At 43.8% G+C, this 23,341-nt stretch overlaps 1 protein-coding gene across 1 annotated transcript in view; it reads left to right on the plus strand.

Moving 5' to 3' along the window:
* The window catches only part of PTCHD1 (patched domain containing 1), a gene marked incomplete at its 5' end in the record, with an annotated part of 52,596 nt that extends 34,800 nt beyond the window's left edge, over positions 1-17,796 (plus strand). Inside the window, 2 exons of the mRNA XM_040468809.1 lie at positions 1,382-2,042; positions 13,580-17,796. Coding sequence (XP_040324743.1) covers positions 1,382-2,042; positions 13,580-15,234 — 2,316 coding nt within the window. The remainder of the gene's footprint in view (positions 1-1,381; positions 2,043-13,579) is intronic.
* Between the last annotated feature and the right edge of the window lie 5,545 nt (positions 17,797-23,341).

Below are 23,341 nucleotides of genomic sequence, written 5' to 3' on the forward strand. Positions count from 1 at the left end.
ATGGCATAGTCACAGTGTGGTGACTGGATGTTAAACTATTCCCTTTACACACGAAATGTTTTTCTTTATCCATTAGATACACAGAGGCTATCTCTGCTCTAGAGAGAGCGCGCTCAGTTTTAGGCACAGGTCTACCTCACCTACCTGGCACCCATTACGTGTCCACCACCGGCCTCATGTTGCAGACCGGGCACATTTCACAGAGAACAGGCCTTGGACCATAGAGTACACACACTCCTACCTATGTGAACTTGAGTACTTGTGATTTTTTAGGGCTGGGGCAGTGAAAGCACAAATGTGGCCATTAGTTGTGAGCACGTACCTTGATTCAACTGCCGGCATTGTTAACCTAGAAGTGTGTGGCGAGGCGCTGGGAGCACGGGTTCTGGAGCCAGACCCCCGGGGAGAGCCCAGCTTTCTCTCATACTAGGCGCGTGACCTCGGGCAAGGAACTGTGTCTCGGTTTCCTCATCTGTAAAATGAGGCTAGGACTTGTAGCGACTTCATAGTTTCCTGTAAGGGTTAAATGAGTTCATCTGTATGAAGGCCCTGGTACTGTGCCGGCTAGAGGAGGAGCTGTTCAATGAGTGCTCGTATTCCCAGCGTCCACTTCGATCACAGGTGTAGAGGGCGTGACGCGTGACATGGCCACTGTGACTTGGGGTGAGGTGTGCTGACTAGATCCCACTGTGCTCCTTTAGCACGAATGCCACGTGTCCCAGCCAGTGTCTTGCAGTTACGTCTCCCTTCCCATGTAAGCACGCAGGGAATGCCAGAGTATACAAAGTCCCTCGAGGTGAACCTCTTATCTTTGAAGGCACTCAGGGACTAAGTTGGACGGGGAAATCATTTGGCTGCCCTACCAACTGGCAGCAAGGGAGGGGCCCATGGCAGACCTCTGCACCTGAAGCTGCGCCTCAGTTCACACCATACCTTCCATCTTCAAGACGGTGGACATACGTGAGACTTTCAGGCATTATAGACCAACTGAGTCACAAATAACAGAACGTGTGGAAAGAATGCTGGTGCAGTAGCCCAGCACGTCTCAAACTGTACCTTTATCAGAATCCTCTGGAGAACTTATGAAAACCCAGATTCCCAGGCCCCACCCCGAGATTCTGATCTCCCAGGTGTGAGGTGGAGCCTGGCAGTTTTCACGTCTGGTAAGTTCCCAGGTTGTGCTGCTGCCGCCGGTGGTTTTGAATCCTTACTACGTATCTCTGACTCAAGGTTATACCATTTAATGTGAACTCTTTAGCTTAGAGATGACATGAGAAACTCCCCCACCCCACACAGACATACTTGACTCCACAGAGCCAATGCCATGCATGAATGTCTCATTCTGGGTAATAAACACTGACTTTCATTTTTTCCCCCATAGTTGCATGCTGCTGTGACCAGGATCCAGGTTCCAAGGCCTGGTTTTAATTACACGTTCGCCCACATATGTATCCTGAATAATGATAAGACTTGCATCGTGGATGACATAGTGCATGTTCTGGAGGAGCTAAAGAATGCTCGGGCCACCAACCGGACCAATTTTGCTATCACATACCCAATCACTCACTTAAAGGACGGGAGGGCGGTGTACAACGGACACCAGCTTGGAGGCGTCACTGTGCACAGCAAGGACCGGGTCAAGTCCGCAGAGGCCGTCCAGCTCACCTACTACCTGCAGTCAATCAACAGTCTCAACGACATGGTGGCTGAGAGGTGGGAGTCCAGCTTCTGCGACACTGTCCGACTATTCCAGAAATCCAACAGCAAAGTCAAAATGTACCCTTACACGTCCTCCTCACTGAGGGAAGATTTCCAGAAGACCAGCCGCGTATCAGAACGTTACCTGGTCACCAGCCTGATCCTGGTGGTCACTATGGCCATCCTGTGCTGCTCTATGCAGGACTGCGTCCGCAGCAAACCCTGGCTAGGCCTGCTTGGGCTGGTGACTATAACCCTGGCCACTCTCACCGCGGCCGGGATCATCAATCTTACCGGTGGGAAATACAATTCCACCTTCCTGGGAGTCCCTTTCGTCATGCTAGGTAATTACTGCCCTTCATTTTTTTCTTTCCTCCTGCTGTGTGGTGGGGAGTACACTCCTGAAAGGCAAGGAGTAGCCATATGACAACTTTGTTTCATTTATAGGGTCTTGCTTTTGCCCAAATATCCTGGGACCAATTCTGTAATGCACTGGCCATCAGCAAGGGGAAACCTTATTTGGTAAATGTGCCAGAAGTCCAAAGTCCCGGGTCCGAGCCCTAGTTCTCCTTTAAGTAGCTGTGTGGCATTTAGCAGATACTCATCTTCTCCGGTGCCCCAGTGTCTGAGGTGGGCCTTCCCCCGAAGCAGAGCCTGAGACAAGGATTTAGATATAAGTAGCTTACTTGGGAAGTGAGCCCAGGAAGCCCCAGGAAGGAGAGAGGACATGAGCCAGGGAAGGAAGACCATTCAGGCTAACGGGCAGGTTACTTCTTTAGGCACCTGTGGCTCAATCCCACTGGAGACCTTTGGGAGACTTAACAGAACACACCTCAGAGAGGTCCTCCTTGAGGGCTGAGGAAGCTGCCAGCTGGGCTACATACCCAGAAACCCTGTGTCTGATTCACTGAGGGCTCTCCCCGAGAAAGACAGAGCACATTCCTGCAGCTGGAAAAATCCCTCAGGTGAATGGTATTTGTAGGAAGAAGCCTTGAGTGAGCTCAGGAATAGGGAATAGAAGGGCACGTGGGTTGGGCACTGACAGTGTCTGCTACCCTCAGTTTCCCCACCTTATGAATGGAGTGGATGTGAACATCATGGAAGGGGATATGATAAACGTACAAGAACTTCGAAAGCAACAAAGGAGACCTAAGTAAGAAGGGTCTTTTTTTCTACTCTTGCTATAAACTCAGGAGAATGTCTGAAAATGGCGGCGTGAGAATCCCAGCATATTCTCTCTTGGGGCCTGTAAGAACTTCCTGATAGAGGTAATGGTCGAAACAAAGCCACAGTGTTTATAATATCACATCAGTTGCTCTGTTCATCTGGTACGGAAGATGGCTGATGGCAGGGTTCTTGCGGGCCAAGGGTTCCAATGGTTAACTTCCCCCTTTTCTGTGGCAACTTCTCATCCATTCCTTTAGCAAAAGAAAGTGTCATTTGAATCAGATACTGACATGACACATGAAGTGGCATTTTTCACTGAATGAGAAAGAACTCTGCTTGAGTCCATTAGAATGCCTAACGCCCTGCGTGGGGGTGGCAGAAGGAAAGGGAAGAACTTACTTGGGATGTTTCAGCTGCATTAAGGTTAAATGACAAGCGGGGTGGCGGGGCTGCGAGGTCGTGGAAGAACGTGAAGCCCTGGGGGCTCTGAGGCCTGTGGGAAGTCAGGCCTGGGCAGTCAAAACAGAAATGGTAGCTCTTGGGAAAGAGGGAGCCGCAGAGACCGAGCGAGCTGCAAAACTACCAGGTTGAAAGCCACAGAGAAGGAGGCTGCTGCACTTCCTCCTGAATTCAGTCTGTTAAAGAGGCAGCATAACTTGCCTCCTTAACCCCAAGTCAGTGAGCACAGATGCTGGGATCCATGGCGGTTCCATGAAGACAGTGTGAGCGGTTCTCAGCTTCCACGGAGGCCTGAGTCAAGGTTTCTTGAAATTAAGATGTTTTGCTCATAATTAGGCCCATGCTTGGATTTTATTTTTTTAGCTTTTCATTTTTAAAAATGCAGTGTTTTGTGTTTTGATTGTTTTTGCGGGAGGAAGAAGAACAGAAATAAGAAAAGAGTGGGGAACTGAAGGAAGACGGTGGGTTTTTAAGGTAAAGACAAAAGGATGTCCGAGCTAGAAAAAGGACTATTGGGCTTGGTTTTATGGCACTCCAAGCTGTGACCAATGAGCCCAGAGGATGATACAGTCAGTATTTAAAACTTCCTAAAAACTGACTGAGTTAAGTAAATTAAAATTTCAGTATTTAGAGCTTCTTAAAATTAATTTTTAAGTAAAATAACATAGCAATAGGAGTGCCTGGGTGGCTCAGTCGGTTAAGCGTCTGACTCTTGATTTGGGCTCAGGTCATGATGTCACCGTTTGTGAGTTCGAGCCCCATGTCAGGCTCTGCGCTGACAGCACGGAGCCTGCTTGGGATCCTCTCTCTCCCCCTCTCTCTGCCCCTCCCCCGCTCACACTGGCTCACTTGCTTTTGCTGTCTCTCTCAACATAAATAGACATTCATTTAATAATAGTCAAAACTCCTTAAAATCCATTTCACCACGTGAAATGAAACTGAATATTCCACACTTCTAATAAATTTTATTAAGTAAAATAAATTACGATATTTAAGATTTCTTAAAACTAATTTCGGTACTTCCTAAAGAAGTTTTAAATATCGTAAGTAAAAGTCGGCACAAAAAGGAATACACCAGCTAGTCCTGGCGCAGGGAAGGATGTCAGAGATGGAAAGGTGCTGTGAGCCGAGAAGTGGCTTTAGAAAACAAATCCAGCAATCGTAGTGCCACAACTCCACAGAGACTGAGTATCAGCGAACTGTACGGCAGAGTTCAAGTCCCAGGAGTCTGGCATTTGCGATGAAAGAGACCAAACGCTGCAGGTACCCAATACTCCCTTGTTTGCAATTTGTGAGGAATGATACATGCATTGATTTGACAGCGGTTTTCCCTGCTGACAATCAGTATGCAACCTTTCTGTACATTTTCAGCCCAAAGACATCTCACATTACTGAGTCACAACATTAAAGGAAGCTATGCATTTTAGTAGTTAAGGCCCATTTGCAATAAATACTTTGCACCATGTAATGGGTGCTTCATATGCCCATAAAGCCAACAGTGCCTGGATTTAGGACAGTTACCCTTCTGTATTGCACAGATAAACTGTTTATTCTCAGAATTTGATTGTAAAATGAAATACAGGCAAGGGCATGTTCGTAAATGTCGCATTTAGGGCCAGTGTTTAATTCTGGATTTTTGACGACCAGTCCTAAAATGCCAATAAATATTTCAAACGACCAAGGAGAAATATAGTGCTAAGGGGTTTGCACTAGGAGTCAATAAACTGTCCAGTTTTAAAAATCTGCCTGTCTATACCATAAAATGGCTATGCTTAAACTAAGATTCAAGCAAAACTTCTTGATTTTCTGTTGTATACATACAGTGTCAAAAATTTAAAACTATATGGCCTCATTTAAAAGGAAAAGTATCTTATACAAAGTCTCTAATATACAGACATTTCCTTGGCAACAACAGGTCTATAATGCGATAAACATTATATTTAAAATTCAACAAACTAAACATTCTCAGTGTGATGCCGGTCACATAAGGCCAGATCCAGCCAAATGCCAAAATGGCAGAAGATTTAGAATGGAAAATTTTGAGACCACGTGTGTCAAGCAGTATTAACCTGACAAAATTCCAGAATAGGAAAGAATTTGGATAAACTCTGAGAGTTCGCCATAATGGGATGTGACTGTGTGATTCTAGCCAAGCCGATACGTGACATCTCTGGCAATAAGAATATATCCTACACAGATGAATCATTTTGGCAATGATGTAAGCATAGATACATCATGATTTAGAATGTTTTTAATCAGTGTCATGCATATTAGACAATCCCACTTCTGCCAAAACCCTTGTCCATATGAGTCACATCAGTATATTTAGAGCTGAAATCCTTAACGGTCTACAGCATTATAAATGCCCATTGACATTTTTTGGTTACTATAAACTTGGAAAAGAGTTTATTTCATCCCTACCCCTTCTGCATAAAGTAATATCCTTTCTTTCCAAACTATATTAATTCCAGGTACTGAGGTACTTGAACTGCCGTTTGTAAACATGTGACACTCATCATTTTAATCCGTTATAGAACTTCCTTTAAAGGATGAGAATTTACACCATTGTCCTACAGTTGACTATGGTTTAAGAAATGGGCATAGATTTTGTGCATGCAAGCTCTCCTTACAGGCTTACTAGTTCCATGGCTTTCTTGGCCAGATGCAAATCAGGAAGGGAACAGAATGCTGGAGAATCTTTGGGATTTTGAGACAGTCAAATGCCACATCCAGGGTGCCCTCTTCCTTCTGACTTATCAAGCCAAGCCACTCGAATTCGAGGATGGGAAAGGAAGAAAGGATGTAATTAAGTGCTAGGAGGAGAATAATAGCAGAGATGTTTGGTTCCTTTCAGGTATATTCTAAGATTATCTGTATTTAGTAGAAACCAGAAGATCAGGTTCAATTCTCTAAGAATACATTCTCATTTGATGCTACCTGGAATATGATGCAGTATTGAAGTACATGGAGCTCAGGCCTATAAAGAGGTGAAAGTTCTTGGGCAGGAAATTTAGTTCAGAGAAATGAGAACTCCTAATTATCTTTTCTCTGAACTCAAGCAAACCTGAAAGGTTTTGCTTTCCTACTGCGTATTCTGATATAGTTCCTTTTTTTTTTTTTTTTAAAGTAATCTCTGTACCCAAGGTGGGGCTCAAAACTTATGTCACATGCTTTACTGACTAAGCCAGCCAGGTGCCCCATTCTGGTATATTTCTAAAGTCATGAGACAACGTGGGGGGAAATCAGCCAAATAATAATAAAGCTCAAACTAAATGAAATTGCGACAACTATTTTTTACCTCAAAATTGGTACCAATAAACAACCATTTTGGAACTCCAAAGCAATAACTTCTCATGGTTCAACCTAACACATTATTGTAGAAGTCCATTATTTGCAACAATATGACAGTCTACATGATGGAGTAGAATGCTGTGGAAATACTCTGCTTGGATATAAATCACTAACTGGTTTCTAGGGGAAAAATTTCTAGGGGAAAAAACCTGGTTTATAATGGTTTAATTTTTCCCAGTTTTGTTTATATCTGATTAAGAGAGTAATTCCATACAATATTTTTGAAGATTTTTTCCCTGAGTATCTTTTTATAATGTATGATGGGTCATTTGGGGACTAATTTACAAGGAGATTGTGTAATCTAGTTTTGTGGGTAGTTTTCACCCTTTTATTATGCTTCACCAATCGTAGTACAGTAAGGGGTGGGTGAGGAGAAATAGGTTTGAGGATACGGAACAAAACATGCTTTATTGTTCTCTTCTTAACCATAAAGGAGGACAAGAACAGGACTGAGGGGGCAGGTGCAGGGAGGCATAGTATCCTGTCAGAGCTCAGTAAGGCAGAGGAGTATGATGACACTTCCTCTTTGACCCAAGCCTGCTGGTACACTCTGACAGGTCTGACCCCTAGTCTAAGGAATGGGGGAATGGCAGATTCTACAAAGGTCAGGCAGCAGGAGGCAGCATCAGGACACTGAACTGGTAAAAATGGACTATGAAGAAAAACACTTAGTTTACTGTTGCATTGGAACCAGCATCTCAGAAAGTTACTACCGAGGCCAGGTAGTACTGACCACATGGGTCTACAGAGCTCACAATCCAAGCAGATTCACAGTCACTGTCGAGGAAACCCTGCATTTCCCCTAGGCTACTTCAGCAACCAAGACCCAAAATGTAGACAGAACGTAAGAGAGGGATTCTAGCCTCTTTTCTGCACTGATGGTAAAGGAGCACTAGCATTTTTTCTCTTCCTCATCAGTACAATGAATTTCAAATCAGCCTACTGATACACACATACACATCGTGTGTGTGTGTGTGCGCGTGTGTGCATGCACATAATCTGGGTGCATAACATATATATCACATTGGGTATATTCTGTGTACTATGATATATTATGCAATCAGTTCATGTGTATATATATGTATTTCATGTGTTTATAACATACAGTACATATTGTTTGAATATTTGAATATAAATGTACTATATATTTCCCTATATATTACACAGTATATATTCACACATTTTATAAATACATAAAACACGTTTGAACAGGATATGACATATATGCATATATTTATATATTACATATGTCTTCTATATGAAAAGATATTACACAATTACCATAGCATATATAGTGGGCCCCATTTATACACACTGATTTTATATAGTGCATGCACATACACACACACACACACACACACACACAGTATCTAAATACATTTCTTTCAACAAGAAAGAGCTATTAGCATATTCCTTTCTTGGACTCTTATTTGCAGCTCTCTAATGAAGCAAAAAGCATTTTGCAGATTAAAATCCAATGCTGTTATTAGACCCGCCACACTGTGACGAGACTCCGGCAGAAAGCATGAGATATGTGCATTTGCCCTGATGTGTGCCTCTGTCTTAACTTAAGCAGAGTACATCTTCCTTTACTCTCACTCTTAACTGTGACACAAAACAGGCTGTGATAAACCAAACAATTCAGCACAGAAAGTAAATGTTTATAACTGGCAAAGTGTAAATGTAACCCAATTAATGAACTTCTCCCTGAAAATAGATGTTACTTAACCCAGACATACATACACTTTAAATTTCTTCTCAAAGAAACAAAAATCATGAATTTATGTGGATGTCACTGAAAGAAAAGCATTTTATAAACATGAGCTACTTAGTGAACCTCGTCTAAGAATAAAATATGTTTTAAGCAGATTTTACTCATGCATTCATTATACTCTGGATTTTCTAGAAGAATGCAGTACTTTTATTTCCACATATGAAATTTGGCAATGCCCAGGCATGCTATAAATGGCTTCATTGTCTCCTGATATTAAATGTTTTCACACTGAAACTAAAAGATCATCCATTAGCAAGCCATCCCATTTCACCTCCTCATCTTCTCAGCTATTCCTTGTTTCTGGGAACCCCCATGAGGAAATCCTGCTAGTATGGAGGGATGAAGACGTGAACCATGCCCAAAGGCATCAGCCTCTGTGCTGTGCGTGTGCCGGGGAAGGCATGAGAATCTGGGCCTAAAGAAAATCTGCCTTACAGAATTCAGATGTACAAAATAGATCAATTTGCTTGTGATTGTTCGTTGACAAAAAATTAATAAACAAACCACCCAGACTGCCTCCGATAGCAAAACCATGAAATACATTAAAAATAGGATTCATTGTATGAACAGCTCTCCAGAAGCACATCTACTGGATAGTTAGGTTAACTCTCAACTATTCATTGGTGGATTCCTACGTTAGTGGATTATAAACAACCCTGAAGGCTTTGGTCAGGCCCCAGAAAAGAGTCCGGGTGAAGGTGAGATTTAATCTGTGAGTTCCTGAGACTCCCCACAAGAGACTGCAGGATTAGCCAGGTGAGGGTTTTCCACCATTAGTGCTATATATATCATTTGTACTGCTTTTTCTCGTCATTGGCCCCAAAGCCTAAAAGTCAAGTGCACACAAAGATATAAAATCACTTGGAAAAGAAGAAAAATTGTTAGCCTAAATCCTCTAGTATTTGATTTTACTAGATGACAGTTCCAAAGCCTACTGCTAATAAAATATAAATTGCACTCCTGGTACAAACTGTATCTGAACACTGGTGAAGAGCTCGGCTGTCCTCATCTCAGGACTTGGCTAAAAGTCCCCGTTGCGTCAAGGCCTTCACTCGTGAATAATGAGAACTTGGGCCTGGATGTATATCTTGACACATACTGATAGGCATGGAACTACACGGATATGCAATATACCAAAATAGAAACAAATACCTTGCGTGTGCTTTTGAAAAAGTGAATACTTTAAAAGCTTCTTTATCTTAACAATTTGACATAATCAGTATGTGGTGTTTACCCGTGCCCTTTGGCAACTCTTCTGCCTTAAATACCGTGCCTGTAAGAGAGGGAATGCCCTGGGATACTGGCCGGTTCCTGGCGCACTCACCATCATACAGTCTTTACTTCCAGGTCTTGGGCTGTCGACCTGCCATGGTGATGTCATGCCCGGGCTCCTATTACCACCACAGGGCCTCTGGTCACCAAAGGCCGAGTCTGTTTGGAACTTCATGTTTAGGTGGCTCCCTGTGTGAGTCCTGCCACCCGGGAGTGCTCATGAACAGGCGTGGAACACCGGAGATGGATAATGGCCCCTTGCCAAAATGATGCTTTGGGCCAATGACATAGGCCCCTTGGTCAGAGTGAACACAGAGGCTTGTAGACTTCCGACTTCATACAGAAAATATAAAAACTAGAGTGCAAAGAAGACAGCAATATTTTTGCTTTTGAAGCACCTTTCAAAAATAGGGGAAATGACAGCCAAACCTCTGAAAAGCATCTTCAGTCCACACGCACTGTTTGCCTGCCTCTGTAAGATCTGGCCTCAGAGTCCTGCTTGCTAGACCCCAGCCCCAAAGTGAGGAGAGTGGTGGATGATGGTGAGGCTAAAGAAGGGAGGCACATGCTGAGAGAGGAGAGTGAAGAGGAACAGAACCCACCAGAATCTTTCTTCCCTGCCTTTCCTTGAATTCCACTGGCCTGTTTCTGAAGTAGCGACAAAAGATATGGCCAGGGCTGGCTGTGAAGGAAGAACTGAAGGATTCGATCTCTGTGAAAGCCACCCACCTACAATTTCCTCTTCACTGCCTCCCCATCTCCAGCTTCTGTCCTACCCCTCAGACCTAAGGCAAGCTGCTTCAGGAGACCACTGTCCGAGAGGGGTTTGCATTTCTAAGAACACCCTTGAAGGCCCAAACCAAAGGGAATGTGGCTATAATTATGGACAGAGCAGGCATTCTGAGGAGATAGGGAAGCAGGCAATGTATTCCCCATATCAAGGGCTCCTGGAATAGGACTCCCCTGGAGTCCAGGCCAGAAAGCAAGAGACCCCACAGTTCAGCTTTCCTTTAGGGTAACAGACTGACGTCTTCAACAGAACTACCCAGCTGTGAATCGGGTCTAGTGCCAGCTGCGCGCTCCACGCTGTCACTCCCTGGGAAGCGCCTAGAGCCATGTGGGCACCCATCCTTCTCTTGACTGACTGCGCTTCAGGAAGGGGGCCCAGTTATGGCGTCAGCACTTGTCCCTGAAATCCAGAGAGCTCTTCGAAGACACTGTACAACTCCAATTTGGAATTTGGGAAAACATGCATTCGCCAGAGAGGTGTGGCTTGAGAAACGAGAATCTGCCTTATCAGGAATGACGGTGGGGGGCTTTGGAAGCAAGACCAACAAGGACTAGCAACAAATTCTGAGTGACCAGGTAGAAAAGATTCTTTGTCAGGGCCTCTTCTTCTTGCCTCTGTGAGTGTCTGCATGCACACCCCTGTCACAAGAGGAATGAAGGAAAGACATAGTTTCCAAAAGCCCCTGAGAATAAAATTAAAATTCTCTCCGGAGCTGCCCCCAAAACCAAGAACCTATGCAAAGAGAGTCAGGACTCAATAAAAATGATCAAACCATAGAAGGACAAGGCATTTAAAATCCAACAACAGAACTCAGGAGACAAGCTAACAGCCTCTTTCTGCCTTTCCTTGAGTTTATTTTCATTCTGGACCCTCGAGCCTCACTCTCTTCACCTAATAGCTCAGTTCATTCCAATTCCTTTCCTCAGTTAGCCTCTAAGATTACTCAACAGCATGGTAAGAAATGGAATCTTATGGTATTTTCCAACAAGAGTTAGGGTCAGATGTGATGTCCAAAAACATCACATCAACCTAAAAAAAAACAACAACAAAGGACTGCAGAACAGATTTCACTTAAATTCTACTATATGACTAATTCTAATCTTGCTCTATGCTTCCTTATATTCTTCCCATATTTAATGACTCAGGACTATAGCCCTGTTTTAAAACATTTTTCTTGTTTCTAGCAAGTAAATACTACAAAAAAATTGTCATTTGCCATTTTCAGTGAAACTCCAAAGTGTGTCTTACCCATGAAAACTTAGTCTACATGGCCCCGGGTGAAATGGTCAGCACTGTTTCCCCAGGCCACAGATGCCTCGGAGGTATTAATCCTTTTTACTCTCATTGTCCTAGAATGGCTTACTTTTAATTGAAGGTCGGCCAGTCCTCTCTGAGAACAGTGTGGAAACAAGACTTAATAAATAGTTTTCCCTCCTGAGACTAGACGTTAGCTTTCTGAAACATAATTAGCGGGACGCCAGTCAAAGAGTGCATGTTTTACCACACGTCTGGGGAGTTTCAGTGCCTCCAATTTAATAGGGGCCACGGTGCTAGTTATCAAATTGACAGTCTCGACCTGACCTCTAAAAGGGGCTGTAGAACGATGCCTAGTAAATTAAGATAAATGCCAAATCCTTCGGAGGAAACAGGCCTACGTCACGACTATGAAATGGGTATTCAGGTTTGAAACCAAGCAAGACTTCACAGTAAGGATATAAACACGGGCCTGAGCACGAGAGAAGATGTTCACCCAGTTATTGTGCACACAAGATAACAGTGACTCTCTTCACTCAGCATTACACTTGGCCAGAGATTTTAAATTTCTTTTTAAAAACAAGACTATTGCACCACCGAGTAAAGATTTTATTATCCTCAATAATGGGATTGAATATGCCAAGGCAAAGAAGCAGAAAATTAGATCTGCTGTTCCCAGTGCCAAGATAGGGGTTACTGAAAGCCACAACAGGTCACTTTTGCTGGGCTTTCTGATGTTGTAGTGGCCTAGAAACCCAGGGAGAGCCATCAGCGCAAGTGTCCGCCTCCAGATGGGAGAGGTGGGAGAAGTCAAGCTAGATCAAGCCTCAAGCAGTAGAATGGAGTCAAAACACGAGCACTTACCGTGCCTCTGCTACTCCAGTGTTACTGGAATACTAACCAACAAGGCAGAGGCACTAAGTAGTTAGGGAAAGAGGTGACAGATCAGCCTCTCTCCCTCAGAGGCCATTGCCACATAGTGCAGAGAAGCCAGCACAGTTACCCCCTACTTGATATGTCATCTATGAACAAGTAAAATTGGTCAAACAGGTCCCCGAAGACAAAATGTAAGCCCTACACCTACAAGCTGAATTTTAATTTTGATCATTTGCAGGCAGAGTTCATGTGAATCGTGTTCCATCTTCCGTCTTTCCTACTCACTCCAACTCGTCCTACTTATTGTGCTTCCCTGTGTGTCTCAGATTTATTGCTTCCTGAACTGATGCTTGGGGGGAAAAGGGAGGCTGTGGTTTAGGTTCCCGTCAAAGCTCAAATTAAACACAGTGCCTCTTTCTCCCTAAAGCCCTCCACCTGGCCAAACTCAAATGAGGTGATGAGACATTCAGAAACCTCTGCCCACTCGCTGCCTTCCTCCGTGCTAACCTCCAGCCAGACTCGTGGGGATGACAAGCCAAGTGATGAGTGGCCAAGAGCCCTCTCTGGAGTGTTGCACCAACCAAGGGGAAACAAAAACTCTGCAAGCTGCACCAACAACCCTAAACTAGCACTGTATATAGTCCCCAAGAGACAGGTGCAAGTCTACTCGGCTTTCTGTGGGCAAAAGTCCACCCAGCATTCTTCAGGCAGAAGGGAGCATGAAGGTCTTGGCTCCTGTCTCTCCCCTTTCACTAGCCATTCACATTTAAGATTCACCAAAACACAGGTCTCGCTTCCACAGGAGAAATTACTGGCATTTACTTGTCACCACCAGGGCTGGTTAGATTTCCCGTGACCCCATAACCAAGTTGGTTCCCCTCTTGAAAGATGGTGGCAGTCTCTGCAACTTTTGATTTGGTCTTTCTCTGTCCCCTCAGGTCATGGATTATATGGGACTTTTGAAATGTTATCCTCCTGGAGGAAAACTAGAGAAGACCAACATGTTAAAGAGAGAACTGCAGCAGTCTATGCAGACTCCATGCTCTCCTTTTCTCTCACCACTGCCATGTACCTGGTCACCTTTGGCATAGGGGCCAGCCCTTTCACGAACATTGAGGCAGCCAGGATTTTCTGCTGCAATTCCTGTATTGCAATCTTCTTCAACTACCTCTATGTACTCTCGTTTTATGGTTCCAGCCTGGTATTCACTGGCTACATAGAAAACAATTACCAGCATAGTATCTTCTGTAGAAAAGTCCCAAAGCCCGAGGCATTGCAGGAGAAGCCGGCATGGTACAGGTTTCTCCTGACAGCCAGATTCAGCGAGGACACAACTGACGGCGAGGAAGCGAACACTTACGAGAGTCACCTATTGGTATGTTTCCTCAAACGCTATTACTGTGACTGGATAACCAACACCTATGTCAAGCCTTTTGTAGTTCTCTTTTACCTTATTTATATTTCCTTTGCCTTAATGGGCTATCTGCAGGTCAGTGAAGGGTCAGACCTTAGTAATATCGTAGCAACCGCGACGCAAACCATTGAGTACACTACTGCCCAGCAAAAGTACTTTAGTAACTATAGTCCGGTGATTGGGTTTTACATATATGAGTCCATAGAGTACTGGAACACTAGCGTCCAAGAAGATGTGCTAGAATACACCAAGGGGTTTGTGCGGATATCCTGGTTTGAGAGCTATTTAAATTACCTTCGGAAACTCAATGTGTCCACTGGCTTGCCTAAGAAAAATTTTACAGACATGTTGAGAAATTCCTTCCTGAAAGCTCCCCAATTTTCACATTTTCAAGAGGACATCATCTTCTCTAAAAAGTACAATGATGAGGTTGATGTAGTGGCCTCCAGAATGTTTTTGGTGGCCAAGACCATGGAAACTAACAGAGAAGAACTCTACGATCTCCTGGAGACCCTCAGGAGACTTTCTGTCACCTCCAAGGTGAAGTTCATTGTCTTCAACCCATCCTTCGTGTATATGGATCGATATGCCTCCTCTCTGGGAGCCCCCCTGCACAACTCCTGCATCAGTGCTTTGTTCCTGCTCTTCTTCTCGGCATTCCTGGTGGCAGATTCTCTGATTAACGTCTGGCTCACTCTCACGGTTGTGTCCGTGGAGTTTGGAGTTATAGGTTTCATGACATTATGGAAAGTAGAACTGGACTGCATTTCTGTGCTATGCTTAATTTATGGAATTAACTACACAATTGACAACTGTGCTCCACTGTTATCCACATTCGTTCTGGGCAAGGATTTCACAAGAACTAAATGGGTAAAAAACGCCCTGGAAGTGCATGGGGTAGCCATTTTACAGAGTTACCTCTGCTATCTTGTTGGTCTGATTCCTCTCGCAGCTGTGCCTTCAAATCTGACCTGTACACTGTTCAGGTGCTTGTTTTTAATAGCATTTGTCACCTTCTTTCACTGCTTTGCCATTTTACCTGTGATACTGACTTTCCTGCCACCCTCGAAGAAAAAAAGGAAAGAGAAGAAAAACCCTGAAAACCGGGAGGAAATTGAATGTGTGGAAATGGTGGATATTGACAGTACCCGAGTGGTTGACCAAATTACAACAGTGTGATAGAGTCTCTGCTTGTTATATTTTCACCCTAGGTCTTATCGAGAGCAAAGAGATTATGTTACTGAAACAAATTCAAAGTTGTTCTTTCTTTTTTAAGTATAAGAAACAGACATTGCCAAAGTAAAGGACAAGGGGGGAAATGGGCATTGCACATTTTCAGTCTTTAAAAAAGGACTGTTACCAGAAAGAATGTACACACACACACACACACACACACACACACACACGGAGACAGTCTTAAACTAAAATCAAATAGAAGAAAGCTTATTAGCAAGCAGAATCCTATTTTATTCACACTGCAGATGTTGCTGGTATTGTGACAAAAACCTACTGATTGAAAGGTCAGCTGCCAAGGCAGAAATAGCTTTAAGCATTGTTCACACAATAAAGCTTCCAGAACTTCTGCAGAGCAGTAGCTCCAGGCAGGGTCTGTGGTTTGAGGTCTTAGCTGTCTCATCTAGCTCCGCAGCACCACAAGGAGATGCTTTCAAAAGTTCTGGCCAGCAGAAACAAGCCAGAACCTTGGAAGTGACACACAGTAGAGTGGCCATCACCCACGGAGTGAAATTGAGTGATGTCTAAATTCACCCAGGTGAGGCAGTTTTGTTTTGTAGAATGAATTGATCATATCCCCCCATCAGTATACTTTCAACGTTTGTATGATTTGGTTAATACACCTTTAAACCAATGACAGCTCCAGCATCGCGGAGTTGGGGCGATTCTATTTTGGAATATCTTGTTGCTTGTCACCAAATGGATCTGCTTTATTAGTTACAGCTCTTGGCAGGAGGCTCTGAGTACCCAAAACGACAGAGCCAAACCCAAATACCTGGCATGATGGAGAAGCAGGAGTCTACTTGAACCCAGAGACAGCGTCTCCATTTTAACAAAACAATATGGCCAGCTGGTACAGCTGTTTGCAGTTTGACCCTACATGCAGTTTTTGCGTGGATGCCCAGAAACAACATCTGCCTACGCACAGCTGAGGAAGGAGAAATGAACACTGACATGGTTGTTTGCCATAGCTTTCAACTAGTAGAGCCGGTCTGCCTTCACGATGAGACACGGCTGCTCAAAGACACAGAGGAGAAGAGAAAGTTCTTTGGTGAGTGTAATCCCGAAACGAAGAAAATTTTCAGAAGTGCAGGCAGGGAGATGAAGGACTGAAGGGGAGACAGATGGAAATGACCGGAAGATGTAATCACCGATACTAGCGTATCACTGGTGACAGTCAAACGTTCCTGCTAAGCCGGCTGCACTTTCATCTCCCTGGTTCCCTCCCCCTGCCCCCGCACACACATACCTTTGCTGGTGCCCCTCTAATGCATTGCACGGCCCTTCTGTACATTAATGAGCCTAGTTTATACTGTTTATACTGTTGATCGCCATATCCACAGGCTCTAAAAAGAAACAGCTTGATTGGAAGAGGCTGTGTATGCTGTCCCAGACCCCTGCATTTCTTTATGTCTATAAAAATGAAGCTAACTCCTGGTCACATTTGAGGCAAACGTCTACAGTATTTTTCCCTTTTAGAGACGTAGCTTATTTAGACATCTATAGTGGTAAGCATTTCCCAAAAGCACCTTTGCTCTCTGGACCTTAGCGGATGTACCGTGCAACTTCCCCATCCTCCACAGAGGAGGAAACCAAGACCTAGGAGGAAAAAGCGACTCAGCCAGGGTCACACCACTAGAGGGTTTCCATCATTTTAGCATGCCTAAGACAGGGCAGGCCACTTTTAGATTTTCCCTTAAGAGGGCTATTACTCCCTTCAAGGTACATTTCCAAGGAAAGAACATAGGACTTTACTGGCCACAAGGCAGACTTTTTTTTTTTTTTTTTGTAATGTCTGGGTAATGTTTGGGATTTAGCTTTGCCATTGTCTTTCCAAACAGCAAAAATGCCCAAATGATTCAGATGTAACTGCACCAAGTGCAAACCTGTGCTTTCTATTTCATGTACTGTTGTTCAGAGTTCAAAATACACATGCAGGGGGTCATAGCTAGTGCGTTACGCACTTGTGCAGTCTCTCCTGCAGACACACTAAGTGATCATACCAACGTGTTATGCACTCAACTAGAAGATAATGAGCTTTAATCTGAGGACAAGTATAAGTCCTCGAAAAAGGGCAAGTTCGCATAATAGATCTGCGATCAATTCTCTCTCCAAGGGGCCTGCAACTAGGCTATTATTTATAAAACACAGATGAAGAGGGGATTGGTTTTATTCTTGAATCATATGTTGCTAAATGATTTTCTGAACAGTGTGTTCTAAATCAGCCATTGATTTAGTGTCAGCCACGTGGAGTACCTCGGGTTAAAGCTACTCCACAAAACTGATAAAACACACACGCCAATTAAACAGATTTTGTTGAGAATTTCATCATTCAATTTGGTCAACCAGACTGACTTGCTGTGGAACTTTGTTTTATGACAGATGGTAGTTTTCCAACTTGATTGAGTCTCTGTATACCTTGGAATATTGTATTTTTAAATGAAGGGCATTTTCAACCTTGTCAACTTCCCTTTTCAGCACTTGAAATCAAGGCTTATGGAATTCTGACTGTGGAATGATTTTTTTTTTACTAGGGGACTCTGCATGTCAAGATTTATTATTTATTGTTACATCATTATTTATTTCTTAATGATTATTGCTCTGACAGCATTGGTTTAGCCCCACCATGGAGAAGCCACTTTAGAAGCAACTCAGAATCACATCCCCATAAAATTTAAGTCTTTACTTGGTGAAGTTTTACTTTTGCAATTGCTATAAAGAGGGAGGGAAGAATCCTGGAAAACACTTGCACAAGTTTTATTTTTCAATTAATTCCAACCAAGACGTTAATTTTCACTTTACCAAAGAAACTTTTTTGGTTGGTTTTCAGTTGGTGTTTGTTTACCAAAGAAAAATATTCCATTCATCAAAAATATGTCTCCTGGTCAACTAAAAAACTGTGATACTTGGGCGTTCTTGGCCAGTTGTAAGGAAAAAAAGAAAAGTCAGGGTCAGGGTGGCAATTCTTTCATTGAAGAGAACTCAGCAGAAAATGTAAATTCATAAGACACTCGGGGTTTGCAAGCCAGAAAATGACACTTGAAATAGGGCATTGTTGTTGAGCCCTATACCAACGGTCCAACACGAAGCATGCGGGCTCCTCAGGCTAAAAGGAGTACATTTTTTTCCACAGGAAAAAAAAAAAATAAGACAAACCCTCATGAAGCTCCCTCTTCATCGTTGCAGTGCATAAGTTTTGTCTGGGTTTGGTTTGAAGTTCTGGGGTTTTGTTCTGCTTTGGTTTGGTTTGCAGTGTTTGTTTGCATTTGCTTGTTTTGCTCCCATCTTTCCTACCATTTTTACCTCCCCAGTTTTCACTCAGAAGGGAGATAATCAGATGCCATCCTCCATTGCAATGGTTATTTAGGCAACATACTGCTGTAAATGAGGCCCATGATAACCCAATTGTTTTAAACTTATTTAACCACCACTCAATTGTTCTAAGTGGCATTCCAGGACCATGGCACCACGGCCCCCCAGTCCCAGCAGTGGTTGGCTGTGTCTGTCTCACGAACAGGTGGGCTGGGCAGCCACCTGGGTAGGGTTGGCCATGGGGCGGGGGGGGGGGGTGGGCAGAGGCAGAGACTCTTGGACACAAATGGTACCCTCCCCATGATGGCTTTATTCCTTTGGATTCTATTAAAGTAGCCCTGCAGCTTGTAGTAGTGTCCGAACTCTGTGAATCTCTGTTTTCTCATCTGTAAAATGGGGATAATAACAGTAAGTATCTTTAAATTCGGCGAATACTTACTGAAGGCCTACTATCACCCAGATACTGTTCTACAGACTGGGGACAGAGCAGTGAGCCAATGAGATGAAATATACCTGCCCTTGGAGAGTATACATCTGCAAGATGCTGTGGATATACTGGGAGGATCAAGGGAGATGATGTTCAGAAAGCACTCATGGCAAGGGCTGGTGTAGAGAAGAAATTCAAGACATTGTAATTCCTCTGTCCCACACAGTAGCACTAGGGCCCAGGACATAAAGCTACGGAGAAGTATGTTTTTCAGATTTGGGCACAGAATTAGGGCTATATAAAGATGCAATGAGTTCTCCTGGTCATTTCAGGGCACTCAAAATGCAGCCAGATCACCATTCGGCAGGGCAAACTGTCAAGAGGGCACAAGCTCCAGATGTGGGGGTTGGATTGCAATCCTTGAAAAAAATGGGCTATAGGCACTTGGGGATCAGAGTTGGGAGGCAAGGGCACTTGCTATTTAATTACTGTGCCTGACTTGATTGAAGGTATTTGAACATTCCTGCTGGGTAATTTGCTTTTAAGTCCGGGCTACACAAAAAGCACCAGGTATTTGAAGACAAAGTTCCCACTTTTTAAAAGCACGGTAAAGCGGCAACATGGAGGAAAACATTACATTAGTACCACCAGGTTCTCTGGCGAAGAACTGAGGATGGCTGCAGCCAGCACATGGCAGCGTTCCTCCCCGTGGTGGCTACAACTGTTTCTGTTTCAGGCCAGTCCAGAAGAAAGCAAAGAGGAGAGTGAATGAGCTAGAAGCCGTTCACCTGAACAGGCGGTGTCAGGAGGTCTTCCCCAGCCCTGCCTCTCACCTGCCCCCCTTCTGCCCACGACATCTGTGTGAAGTCCTCTTTGAGATCTACGAGGGTACCGTGCAAGGAAGAGGAAGTGAGGCGACCAGAGTGCTACGGCCGCTGTGCAGATTTCCAAGTTAGAGTACAACTAGCGCCATAAGGGTCCAGAGGAGCCTACCTCATAGGGAAAGAAGGCTTCTCATTTCAAAGTACAAAGAAAGCAATATATACCAAGGAGGCAACCCACAGAGGATCCCTGGTGGAAGAAATGCTGTTCGTGTGGAATGTGCCAGCCTCTTCTCCCTCCAGAATGTTGGCACCAGATGAATCTTTGGATAGAATTAAGCTTACTCCCTCATTTTTCACGTGAGAAAACTGAAACCTGGAGAAGTGAAATTACATGCACAGAGCTACTTAAAAGCAGATACAGGACTATAATTCAAGTCTCCTAGCTCCTAGCCTCAGTCCTTTCTCCATTCTACCACTTTACTGCCAAATTCTATGTATCTAAATTATGGGATCTTAACGTAGGGGCCGCGGATGAGTTGGTGGGAGGGCGGGGCTCTGAACTCCCAAAAATTAAATCATATGCAAAAATGTGTGTATATGTTCAATATGTGCATTTTCCTAAAAAGAGAGTTCATACTTGTCATCAGATTCCAAAAGAGGTCTGTGACCCAAAAAGGGTGAAGAACCACTGTCCTAAATTAATAAAGACCTCACCGGGAGTGTGATTCTGGTGTCCTCATTTTGGCTAATGGGCAATCAAGAGTTTCTCCACCATCTTTTCTTCAAGGAGCCCAAAGTGCTTCCAAACGTTGGTCTCTTCATGCCCAGCCAAGTGCCTACTTCCACTCATTTATTCCTCAATCAGCAATCTGTTTATTTATTCTGCATATTCATGTTCCAGCACCAGCTACACATAGTCTCCAGGGCAGAACAGGGGAAGGGACCCCTGCACTGTGCTCTTCTTAGCAGAAAGAATACCAGGTTGCTACCACATTCTCACTGTCGCAACAAAGTATATGCAGCCTCAAATTTACAGTAAGCACACCCCACACACACATGCACAGAGGGGGCAGTCAGCAAAGCCAACATCGAAAAGTGGGCCCTGTTCAAGAACCTGTGTCCAAGTTCTGCAGGGACACCCTGTGCGGCAGCAGTACGCCCCGGGCTTAGAAGGGGTGCTCCCAGGTGAGCCCTCTTCTGAGATGTCTACGTGAGGCCTGCGTGCACACGGTTGCGGCAGCTGACTCGCCAACAAACAGGGAGAGGATGTGTCTCATTCATCTTGATAATATTTGTAGTAGGCAAATAGGAAATCGTGGCTATGGACATATGGTTACATTTACGGACAGGTGTGTCTTGGACACAGAGATGCAAACAGAAGCCCAGTTTTCTTGACTCGTAGCCATAAGCTAGATATAGTGTGCACAATGATGGAGGAAGTTGGAAAAGAAATGACTCTATTTGTACCTGGTGGTTCTGCTTCTTCTGGTGTAACTTTAGGCAAAATGGAATGTACCCGGGTTGTCCTAATAGCGATACTGGGGGAATCACCACTTGGTCTTCCCTGAAGCACAAAGAAGACAGTGGCAGCCCAACACTGCCCTTTACACAACACTGTGCCCAGCCACAACAGGGAGGCCTTCTATTGAGAGGGAGGAATATTAGTTCCACTTAGTAGCATCTGATGTGAAGTTACAAGACTTGGTTCATTGAGATACATAAAGTGCTTTGTTTACTTTCTACAAAATGACAAAGACTCTACTCATTCCAGGCTCATCACTGGGAAAACCCATGTAAGTCTCCTTGGAAAAACAATGTACTTGGGGCGCCTGGGTGGCGCAGTCGGTTAAGCGTCCGACTTCAGCTCAGGTCACGATCTCGTGGTCTGTGAGTTCCAGCCCCGCGTCGGGCTCTGGGCTGATGGCTCAGAGCCTGGAGCCTGTTTCCGATTCTGTGTCTCCCTCTCTCTCTGCCCCTCGCCCGTTCATGCTCTGTCTCTCTCTGTCTCAAAAATAAATAAATGTTAAAAAAAATTAAAAAAAAAAAAAAAAAGAAAAACAATGTACTTAATTTCCAGGGAGAACCTTCAATGTGTTTAACTCGGACTTTCAGATCTTCATTTTTTAAATTAACATCCTGCCAAAATTGATTATGCCCCCTATCCAAAAACACCAAGTCAAATTCCATGATGCCTCCCAGGACCAAGGATGACTGGCCAAAAACTGGTAATGACCCATTGGCTCTGCTTCTCTCTGTCTCTCTCTCTCTCTCACACACACACGCACACACACACACACACACCCCGCTACACATAATGTACATATATTCAACACACCCGTGTGTGTAACAGTGTAACACATGTACAACACATAAACACATATATCCCCATATACACATAACATACGCACACACACATATACACATTGCCATTTACAACATAGCTGGCACATCTAAAGCACATTAAAATACTTTAGCAGGTCCAGCCCTGTGGTTCTGTGGGGTTTGGCAGGCCATGGTCTTCAGCTATCTGCAGGGAACCACAAAACATATGATCTTCCCATTCTAAATGTTTTCTTTGCATGAGCATGTTTGAGGCCAGACCAACAGTACACTTAAAAAAAAAAAACAAAGAAAACCAGGGATGTAAATGTTTCTTGAAATTTGTAAATTGCTAACAGTTCTACAACAGGAAACTGCATTTGATGCAATTCTCTAAGTTATAGGTGAGAACAGCAGAGACCCCAAACCACCGAGACCTCTCCCAATGTACAGAATTGTGGATATTATCTAAAATTTTGCTTTGTGACCAAGACAAAGGGAAAAGGAGTCGGGAGGAAGGAGGAAGGACATACCAGGTGTTCTCCAAGTTGCCAATTTCCAGTCCTCCATGTTGCCAATTCCCAGTCTTAAGAAGGAGTGGACATTTTCCATTTATCCCTAACATTAGTTTGATAGAAAAACCAGTACCTTTCATTCACCTCAAGGAAAGAAAGTGCCATCCAAGGAAGCCTGATAATAGGAAACATCAGTTTGGGAGAAAAGTCACACAAGTAACAGAAAGAACTATCCAAGACCAGAAACTTATAGCTAACACACACATGCACGCGCACACACACACACACACACACACACACACACACACACACCATTTGGGGAGTGGACATTAGGACATTAAGAAGAGTGGGGAGAGAAACTTAGCAGAGTTCCTAACATTTAGACGAGTATAGAAGGAAAAAAGTAATTATTGGGAAGATGAAACAACTCAAATTTGAGCAGAAGGGCTAAAAATATGAGCTGCAAATATGGGAGTCATTCAGGAATCTCTAGAAGATAAAAATACGGAGCCTGAATTTGTACTTTTTTTAAATAAAGTCAAAGGACTGAACATTTTCTTTTGAATTCTCAGCCCAGAATTCCTCTTTAGTAATTTGGTAAGAACACATTCGGGTTCTATTTCTATTGTCTATGATCCCATGTTCAACCACCCACT

The sequence above is a fragment of the Herpailurus yagouaroundi genome, unplaced genomic scaffold (assembly GCF_014898765.1).
Source record: "Herpailurus yagouaroundi ecotype Mexico unplaced genomic scaffold, PumYag 67793, whole genome shotgun sequence".
NCBI lineage: Eukaryota > Metazoa > Chordata > Mammalia > Carnivora > Felidae > Herpailurus > Herpailurus yagouaroundi.